The sequence below is a fragment of the Agrilus planipennis genome, unplaced genomic scaffold, assembly GCF_000699045.2.
Source record: "Agrilus planipennis isolate EAB-ADULT unplaced genomic scaffold, Apla_2.0 scaffold139, whole genome shotgun sequence".
Lineage (NCBI taxonomy): Eukaryota > Metazoa > Arthropoda > Insecta > Coleoptera > Buprestidae > Agrilus > Agrilus planipennis.
In genome coordinates, this window is record NW_020438984.1 from 497,416 (window position 1) to 508,394 (window position 10,979).

Below are 10,979 nucleotides of genomic sequence, written 5' to 3' on the forward strand. Positions count from 1 at the left end.
GAATTTGAGGCGGTCTTATCAAGACGGACGGAGACAAGGGGCCAGATTTTATTACCTTTAGACATACGATGTATGCCTTTGATAATAAAGCCTTTGTGGCTTATTTCGGACTCGATGTCCTCTGTTGGGATGTCTTCGCGGACACCACGGATAACTACGTGAAGGCCACGGTCTTGCTGTAGTTGGTTTGTCGAAAATTGGACTTAGGATTCGTCCAGGAAAGAGGATAGACGACGAAAATCGTCGATGGAGCTGGGATAGACTCGAATTGAGTCTTAGGTATTGATGGACCTACGGACGGCGATGCCGTGATTGTCCATGGCACGAAGAATTTTCGGCCAAAGGGACTTTTGTCGTATGACGATTGGCGGTGGAGATTTTTGGCTTAGATTTGGTTCTAAGTCCGAGGAGGAAGATGACTCGGATGACGACAGGAAAGGCTGTTGTCGGCGGCGCTTGTTACCGCCGCCGCCTTTGCACCTTCCGAGACTAGAGCGTTCACCACCACCAGTATGTATAGTAACAGCGCGACGATCGTGCGAACCAATGAGAGCGCGCAGCGCAGTTTAACGTTTTTAATTAATTCTAACTAACCAACAGTCTTGGGGACCGAGTACGCAACTTCTACGTTCCCTTAACCCATTATACTAACAATTTCGTATTCCCGTACAACCGAACCACGCCCACCGAAAAGCGTTTTTCGTTTTTATCGCCTGCCATTTCGGAAATGGCTCTCCCCAAGGGTCCTGCACTCTTGGAGGGTCTCTCCCTCGCCGACGCCATCGTCTTGTTCGGCGAGATGAAGGATAACCTAACCCTGTTAGGTAATTTCATCCGTCAGCATGCTGACAACGCCACGCCCACTCCCAAGTCAGAAGACATCGCACCTAGCACCTCCGCTATTATCACCGCCCCGTCCTCACAGACAGTTGCCTCGTCAAAGACAACTTCTGCTACCTCTGCCGACGGCTTTACTCAAGCCAGTAGCCGTCGAACAAAACGTCGAAGACGGACACCGTTCCTTTCTTCGTCTTCGTCGTCGTCCACGGACGCTGAGTCCGAGCCTGACACTGCCGGCCAAGGCACCACAGCTCCTCCCCCAATATCCATCCGCCAAAAGTCCATTTGGCCTAAAATTCTCCGTGGCATGGAAAGCCACGATATCTCGGCCCGTCGGGCAGTCAACACCAGCGACTCCATCAGAGTTTATCCCAACTCTGTGGAGGACTTTCGCCGCCTTACCTCTCTCCTCGACGAATCAAACGTCGAATTCTCTACTAACCAGCTCCGCCAGGACAGGGACCTTCACGTCGTCCTTCGCGGAGTCTGCGAATCGATTTCCACGGACGATATACAGTCCGAACTAACCAACAAGGGCTTCGCTATCCGCGGTATACACCGCATGACCAACGGTGGCAAAGTATGGCCACTAGTGTCCGTTCGGCTTGACAGGACGGACAAAAAGTCCAAGACAATCTTCGAGCTTGGCAAAATCTGCGGGCTCAATATCAAGGTTGAGCCCAAAAGAGTCAATAAAGACGTTCCCCAATGCCGCCGTTGTCAAAAGTTTTTCCACACGGCCAATTACTGCCGCGCAGCCTGGGTCTGTTCTTTCTGCGGCCGAAACCACGTCTCCGCTGAATGCAAGGCGAAAGACAGGAAAGACGCCACTCCTTCCTGCGCGAACTGCAAAGGCAGTCACCGCGCTACCTACCGCGGCTGCCCCAAGGTTCCGCGCAAAGCCGACGCCCGAAAAAAGGCCACCACCATCCCAGCTGCTCCAAAGGTAGCCCAAACAACCGCCCGCTCACCCGTCACTCCCGCTAAGACATCTTCCCAAATGTCTTACGCAAGGGCCGTAAGAGCAGCCCCGCCACCCCCCACCCGCAAGCCCAACCCGACCCCAAGCACCGCTGCAACATCAGGTGCAACTCCGTCCCTTCAGGACAAAATTCAGGCCATCGTTCAGACAATGGTAGCCAGTTTAGTCGCCGTCCTCCAACCACCCACCAATGTCTAACACAACCGACACAAATAACCTTCGATTAGTTACCTGGAATGCCCATGGCATTAGAGGTAAAGTGACTGAACTCGAGCACTTCCTCGAGGAAAAGTCGATCGGTGTTGCATGCATCACCGAAACTTTTTTATCCCATAAACTCAAGCTTTTTGTCCCAAACTTCACAGCCTACAGAAAGGATCGTGAAAACTCCGGCGGCGGCGGCGTAGCCATCCTCGTTAGGAATTCTATCAAACACAAGCCCATCTCTTTGGCTACCGATTCTCTAGAAGCAGTTGGCATTGAAATCACTTCAACTTCCGGCCCTGTCAGAATCATCTCACTATACTCCCCACCAGACGAAGAGGATCTTTCAAACCTCCCACTTCTACTCCCACCAAACGTCTCGACTATCGTCGCAGGCGATCTCAATGCCAAGCACGTCTCTTGGGGCTGCCGATACAGTAATAGAAAAGGCATTTCCCTTCTTGCCGACTCTCTTGACTTCGATTTCACAATCGAATCCCCACCAGATCCAACACACTTCCCGGATCGTCACAACACGCTTCCAGATATTCTAGACGTTTTCCTCACAAGGAACGTTAACCTCTCCTCCGACCCTATAGTTCTTGATGATCTAAGCTCAGATCATCTTCCTGTTCAAATAGAAATCGGCCGCCCAACTTACAACCTCCCAAAGCTAACATCCTCGTTAGACTGGCTACATCTGCGCTACACCCTTGAGTCATCTTCTTTTAAGTGCTCTCAAATTCGCACAATAGAGGAACTCGATGAAGCGGTAAATCTCCTTTCAAAAGAGATTACCAGCGCCGTCGAGCGCTCCACGACCTCCCGCCCAGCCACCACCCCAGGCGATGCTCTCCCCGCAGACATTGTTGACCTCCTTAAGAGGAAAAACAAAGCCCGACGTCTGTGGAATAAACACCGCGACCCAGCACAGCGTACAGTAGTAAACGCCCTCCAGCGAGAACTTAGAACTCGTCTCACCGAATTCCGCAGCGCATCCTTCAACGACTATATCGCTCAGGCAGAAACTCATCCCCGAAGCACTTGGAAAGTGATCCGTTCCCTTCGTAATAGAGCTCCCCATCTTCCGCCACTAAAACAGAACGGATCCACTTACTCTTCAGACGAAGAAAAAGCTGCAATCTTCGCAGACTCTTTATGCCTCCAGTGCTCTCCACTACCTAGTCCAGTGGACCTTGCCAACTTTCACGAGCGTACCAAAGTCATCTCCCAAAACTTCGTTCCCATAAATTCCGAATTCAGACACTGTACACCCCGTGAGATCTTTCTTACCATTCGTTCTCTGAAAAAGAGAAAAGCCCCTGGCGCTGACGGAATTCCCAACGGAGTCCTCAAAGTCCTGCCACCAAAGCACATCACCGCACTGTGCAATATCACAAACGCTATCATGCGGCTCCACCACTTCCCTTTGGTATGGAAAGAAGCCACTGTCATCTGTCTCCCCAAAAAAGGGAAGCCTCTCAGCTCTCCCTCAAGCTACAGGCCCATCAGCCTGCTCAGTTCGTTGAGCAAAGTAGTTGAATCCATCCTTCTCGATCGGCTCTCAGACCACGTGGAGCAAAACAACCTTCTCCCCGACTTCCAACACGGTTTCCGCAGGCAACACGGCACCGGACACCAACTTCTTCGTGTTACAGAACACATATCCGATAACCTCAACAAGCGGCGTCACACTTCAATGCTACTTCTCGCGTCCAACAAGCCTTGGACCGAGTCTGGCACGAAGGCCTTATCTCTAAACTCATCGCCCTCAACATCCCACACTAGTCGGGATAATCAGGTCCTTTCTCACAGACAGAAGCCTTCGAGTCCGCGTTGGCTCTGCTCTCTCTGTCAGTAAACCCGTCACAGCCGGCGTCCCACAAGGCTCCAAACTTTCTCCTATTCTGTTTAACCTCTTTTGCGCGGACATGCCCTCCCACACTTCCATTATGACTGCTCTGTACGCTGACGACATTGCCATCATAAACTATTCCAGCACCATTCTCCAATGCACTGCGAGAATCAATAGGTTTCTGCCCCGGCTCCTAAACTGGTATCGGAAATGGAGACTCTCCATTAACGAGACCAAATCGGAAGCAATCTTCTTTACTCGTAGTCTCCGAAAACCTCCATCATCGTAACAACCGCCCTATCAAATGGAGCAGCTCCGTCAAGTACTTAGGCGTCGTCTTCGACAGATCCTTAAACTGGCGGCATCACATTACGGCGACCCGTAACAAGGCTATGGGTGCATTCATCGCACTCAAACCTTTCTTTCGAAATAGGACCATCTCCCAACAGACCAAAATCCGTGCGTTTAACGCAATTATTAAGAGCATTTGCTCCTATGCTATTCCCGTTTGGGGCTGTGCCCTTCCCCACCGCCTGAAACCCTTGCAAGGCACTTACATGCGGATTCTTCGCTCCACATTAGACTACCCCTGGTTCGTCAGAAACACACAAATTCTGACCGAAACCGGTTTACCTTCTCTCCCTGAGGCTGCAATCACATTTGCGGCAAATCTCCGGGCCACAGTGTCAGGCCACGCCAACCCGACCATCTCGACACTCTCCAACTTCCCACCGAAACCCAACGACCGTTTCCAAAGGCCCTGTCACCTTCTACAATGAGCCGCTCCCGTTCGCTCACTTCTTGCTCCCTAGTATCGCTTTTTAGCGCGAGTGTCCATCCAGTACATCAGAGATGGACCACCTACTTCGGTCTCCTCCCCAACACTCCCTTCTGCCCACACTCATAACCCATTTCCCATCTCAACCCTATCCTTAATCCCCAGCTTTCCACCAGAAAGTCATAGTCTACCAGCACTCGCGGTAGCATCACCACGCTCGATAGCCGATACTTTCGTTCTCTAGCCAGTCCGTGCTTTTAGACGACACCAGCGACTCTACGAGACCACGCCCGTTATCATCACACGAGCCTATACCATCCGAGCTCGCACGTACTAGTAAAAGTGATTTCTACACTTTGCCCAGCCGTTCTTAGGTAAGTTTAACAATTTAATTAATTTTAACTAATAGTCTTGGGGACCGAGTACGCAACGTCCCCTTGTACTTCGTCGTTCCCTTAACCTGTTACTAACACAAAACCGTCGTTTTTCCGTACAACCGAAGCCACGCCCACCGAAAGCGTTTTTTCCCTTCAGACGCTTGCCATTTCGGAAATGGCGCTCCCCAAGGGTCCTGCACCCTTGGAGGGTCTCTCCCTCGTCGACGCCATAGCCCTATTCGACGAACTAACACAGAACATGACCGTTCTAGAAAAGTATATCCGTCAGCACGCTGACAATAAGGCCACGCCCATGTCAGAGGACAAGGGGCCCAACACCGCCACAATTTCCTCGCCCTCCCAAGTAGCTGTACCATCAAATACAGCTGCTGCTACCTCTGCCGACGGATTTACTCAAGCAAATAGCCGTCGAACAAAACGTCGAAGACGGACACCGTTCCTTTCTTCGTCTTCGTCGTCGTCCACGGACGCAGAGTCCGAGCCTGACACTGCCGGCCGAGGCACCACAGTTGTTTCTGTGCCATCCACACTATTGGACCACCATGTCACTAGAATTCCACTGGTAGATTTCATGTCTGGTTCTGTACCACCATAATTTGCATCAGTATATGCCTTCAGTTTATCTGCTTCACCAAGAAAAAATCCAAAATTCGTTGTTCCTTTAATATAACGAAAAATACGTTCTATCATCTTCCAATGACTAACTTATGCTTTACTGACTTGTCTGCTGAGATAATTAACAGCAAAGCTAATATCTGGTCTTGTCTCTTCAAACCCAAATCGGTTTAACATTTTATGTATGCATTTCTCTTGTGTGATCAAAATACCAGTTTTCTTTTGATGGATTTCCATGCCTAAATAGAGCACTTTTCCGTTTTTAGGTTTTGACGATTTCATGTCAAAATTCTTTGCCAGATCAATTAAAACTTGCTGAATAATCTCTTTATCTGGACCAATCACTATGCCATCATCTACAAATATACCAATTTTTATAGACTTGTCTCGTTTGTAGAATATGCACGGATTATCATCTGTATCTTTGAAACCTAACCTCTTTAAGATTTTTGTAAATGTTGCATGCCAATCTTTTGGAGCCTGTTTCAATCCATACAGACTTTTCTTTAGGAAACAAACTCTGCCGGAATATCATCAAATCCCTCTGATTGTCTCATGTGTATTCGTTCAGACAATATTCCATTTAGAAAGGCTGTGTTTACATCAAAAGTGTATATATTAATATACCTGATCACAGGAGGAAAGGTTTCTTGATCAATTCCTCATACCCTCGAGCAACCAGACTTGCTTTCAAACTTCCGTCATTTTTCTCACGTAAGACCCGTCTGCATGAGAGATGTTTTCGACCTTCTAGTAAATTTGCCAATTCCCAGACTTCCATCTGTTTTAATGCCTCGATTTCGTTTTGTATTGCTTTTCTCCAGTTGATATCATTCAGCGCATCTTTTACTGATATATCTCCTAGAAAGATTCCTTTCTTGCTCTTTTTGTCAAGCTTTTGACGTAGGTGATCTGGTATTAAAACAAAGCATTCACATTCAAAACCCTTCATAGACTTCAGACTAACTTAACGACCAAACCATAATTCTACAGGTGTCTTGCCTTATACAGAGCTACTTCCTGTCTAATTTATAGTGAATACTATGTAACTTAGTGCCTCAGCCCACAACCGGTGGTAGATCCTTTGCATGAATTTCTGCCCTTGCAGCCTCAACCATTGTGCGCATCTCTCTTCCAATCCTGCTATTTTGTTGAGGTATATATGCTGCTGATCTTTCATGAAAAATTCCGAGTTCTTCAAGTATGTTCCTACTTCTTACATTATTTATTTCTTTTCCATTATCTGACATCATACCTTTACTCTTCGACCCAGTTGATTTTCAACTAAAATAAATTAAATATACATCAAGTTTTCTAACTGCCTTCGACTTATGCTTTAAGAAGTAGACCATACGATAATGACTGTAGTCATCCTTAAATAAGAAATAATTTGCACCACCCAGCGATCTTACATTTATCTCCCCCAGATCAACATGTACTTTATCTAGACATGCTTTAGACACTGTACGATTTATTAGGTGAAAAACTCCATGCTGTTTTCCATATGCACAGCCTGGACAGATATAATCTTCCCAATCATCAATAAAGCCAATATTATTTTTCTTCGAAACATCATTATGAACAATCCTTCACTTCTTTTGGCAACTAGGACAACTCTTCCTCTTTCCATAATCAATGATTTCACAGCTGTCGCCTGTTGACTATAGCCTTTATCCAGAGCCATTGGAACAGAAAATAAATTGAATGCAAGTTTTTTAACAAGCAGAACATCTCTCTAGTTTGATACCACTCTTCACGATCATATTCCAATAACTGCACATCTCCAAGAGTCGTACCTTGCAATTTAGTTGAGTCTCCAATCTCAACTAGTAAAGGATTACCTAACTGTCTTACATTTATCAGCCACTGTTGATTCCCCGTTAGATGATGTGTAGACCCACTATCTTGTATCCAGACCTTACATTTATCTGACAATTTTTCAAGCAACGACGATGATAATGCTACAGATATGAATGATTTTACTTTGCGTTTCTCTTCTTCTTGCTTCTTTGGACATTCTTTTGCGAAGTGCCCTTTTTCATGACAGTGATGACAGTTGTAGTTCTTCTTACAATATTCTAAATATTCTTTACAAGATTAATAATGTTCTGCCTTGTTTATAAAAGTTCGTAACCAGAAAATTAGGGGACCGTACATTTTTGACATTGTGAGTCAGCAAACGTGAAAGCGAAAGACGCAGGGTTTGCCTGGGTCATTTCGTTTGAGAGATTTAAAATTGGGGGTTTGAGTTTGACTTGAATTTTAGGTGAAAAAAAAATTTGACGTCGAATACCGTTCTCGATGTAGGAAACAGATTCGGAAAGAGACATACAAGCAAAAAATAAAGGAATAATCAAAAGGTACTCACAAGCTTAGGTAAAGAAAGGTGATGGCACGATGCATTTCCTTTCCACCAGAGGTTACTGAGGATGTTCCTTTCCACTGAAAGTCTCCTCAAGATAGAATTTCTTCCACAGGTATTTCGAATAGGTAAAATCGAAACAAAACTTTCGCGATGTTTTCAACACTTCTTCGAGATGAAACCACTATAAAAACGCCGTTACCGATCCTGTTCGCAGCACCAGTTATTTTTGTTTAAAATAAAAATCCGTTTTTAAAAACAGGAAAACTTTATTTAAACAAAATTTGAAAAGTGATTCACAAATGAGATGTCTCGAGGACCAATACACTTGTATAAATGAAAAAGTAAGTTTGGACACGAGTATTTATATACCGTGTTCTGCTGATATTGCAGGAAATGTTTATTTTATCAGAACAATAGATTGCATTGATCTAATAGACAATTTGTGTATACAATGATTTCATTGTTTTAAGACTGCAATATAACTTGCATTTCTTCAGTGGCTGCGATACAACATCAGCAGTATTTCATTAAGGAAAAATTAAATTTATGAATGTGCTCCGAAAAACTCCAGATTTAAAGCTAGAGAATGCTTCCTTCTTGAATTATACAGCTACAGTAATTCGAAAATTAAAAAAATATGTCTTTAAACAACTACACATCAGCATATAAAAAAAATTAATATTGCGTCACTAACAGAAGCAGCCGCACGACAACATTCGTTCCGAACCTCCCACCAGGTTCAACAGTGTGGTATGGGAATGAACAAAATGCAGAGCAATGGAGATGAAAAAAAAAACAAGAATGGGCTAATTCCTGTCACCACACTCGAGCTCTCAGCTCCAGAAAACTTGTTAAAACGTATTTCTTGCAAATACAAAAAGGGATGTCAGAAAGCTTGAGGATGCAGGAAGGCTGGGTTAAAGTACTCTGTTATATGCACGAATTGTAGCGATACTTATGGTAACTCGCAAGTTCTATTACAAAATAGCGATAAAGAGGAAGAAACAGAGACTATTATTGAGGAAACATATGATAAAATCGAAAACGAAGAGGATTGCGATGAAACTGATAATCCCATCGTCGATGATGTGGATGAAATTCCGATCTGTGACGTTTCGATTGGTACTACAGACAATGAATTTGCAACGCCTGATCCATCAAGAACAGCGAAGCGAAGGAAATGCGCTAAATTTCAGGATATTGAATTGCATGTAAATTAGGCCTATTGGGGATACCACGATAAAAAAAGAGCCGCTTACTCTACCTCAAGGTGGTGTGCAAAAGTTTTTGGTCAAAATGAGTGTTGAAGTACTCTTTGCGACGCTCGTACGCTATTGATTTTATGAAAAAAAAGGTTGATACATAAATTGCAGGTAATTGTCTCTAGTTCCATTTTGTATATAACTGTTTTTATCGTAAAATAAGTCGGAAAGGAGATATTGTCAAAACACTGCTTTTAGACGCCATTTTCCAAAATGGCGGCGCCAGCGACGAAAATACGAGGTGCAAAGTTGAAATTCGGAAAGAGCACATCAAAATCTATAAAATTACCGATTTTCAAAACTCCCGGAAAACTTTCGAGGTAACCTCTATCTTTCGAACCAAATCAGTGTACTAATATGACAATCGGTTAAAGGTTTAGTTGGTTAGTTTTCTTGTTTACTTACCCTTATTACAAAATGTTGAATTTTAGATTAGCTTCAACACATATGCCTGCCCGTGAGATCTATTTATAAGTTTCTCTTAAAGCTATTCGACAAAAGATACATTTCTACCTTTACAAAGAGGAATTTTTACCTCGGAAGACATAACGAAATCACATAAAACCGACGAAATTTAACTTTTTGTGCTTAATATGTAGAATAGATTTAAAGTTTTGGAATGCCGCTATTTTTTGGTCACCACATAAGCTCTGCACCAAAACAAAATGAAATTCAAATCGAAAACTTATTTCGTGTTTCATAATGCAACATAGGTATGTATTATATGTAGTTGTTATGCAGTTTGGATTAGAAAATAAACTCAATCAGGGCGCGTCTTCAGAAGCGCTAAAGCTTATCAGCAAATGATTGTAATTTTTATTCGGGAAGTAGTGATGTAACATACTTAAAGTACCATATTTTAACAATTTTATGTAAACCTCCTATAGTTAAACAGTATGGCCACAAGCCAATGAAAAAAAAAGTATTTTTTAAGCGTTGGGATAAGCACAACTTAACAACTACTAAAAATAGAAGACAAACAGTAAATTTTTGAATGGAAAATTTAATTTTTAATTATTACTAAATAGAATAAAATAAACATACTATGAACTAGTTAAAACTAGAACGTAATAATTATTCATGCACATTTTTACGAATATATTATATAAAATAATGATATTATGTAAGACAACTATTTTAGACGTATGATTGACACAACAACATAAAGTGAAAATAATTACAACCTAATGTTACTAATACAAATATGATCTATCTGTAATTAAAATACCAAATGAATCCATTTCAATCTCGATATTATTCCGCATCATGGTAATGAACCCTGAAATTTGAATAAGAACATGGTAGAGCAGTAACAAAAAATGAAATCAATATCGCAAATAATATTACAACAGCACATTTAGTGTGGTAGATTGAGGGGGGGTTGACTGTTATTGCATTTGTTTGCAAAAGATTGTAGGTAGTTGAAAGTAATTTGTAAGATGTTTTTATCTAAAAAAAGTTATTAGAAACAAAATACACATCCATAAATCAATTTAACGTATAATCTTGATGTACTTACACTCTAGCGCACTAATTATGATTGTTAAATATTCGTATTTTTCTTGTTTTCGTTTCTTTGTTGACCCACTAATACCATCCCAGAGTTACAGCAGTAATTATATTGAACTGATGCTGTCCTGATTCCTAAAGTACGTCGTCGACTGGAGATGCCTCCTAACG

General features: G+C 43.2%; 1 protein-coding gene across 2 annotated transcripts in view; it reads right to left on the minus strand.

Moving 5' to 3' along the window:
* Positions 1-10,092: 10,092 nt before the first annotated feature.
* The window catches only part of LOC108737512 (heterochromatin protein 1), a 10,821-nt gene continuing 9,934 nt past the window's right edge, over positions 10,093-10,979 (minus strand). For both annotated transcript variants that reach the window (XM_018470386.2, XM_018470385.2), the window contains one exon: positions 10,093-10,578. In XM_018470386.2, the coding sequence (XP_018325888.2) occupies positions 10,554-10,578 (25 nt within the window). In that variant the 3' untranslated portion in view covers positions 10,093-10,553. The remainder of the gene's footprint in view (positions 10,579-10,979) is intronic.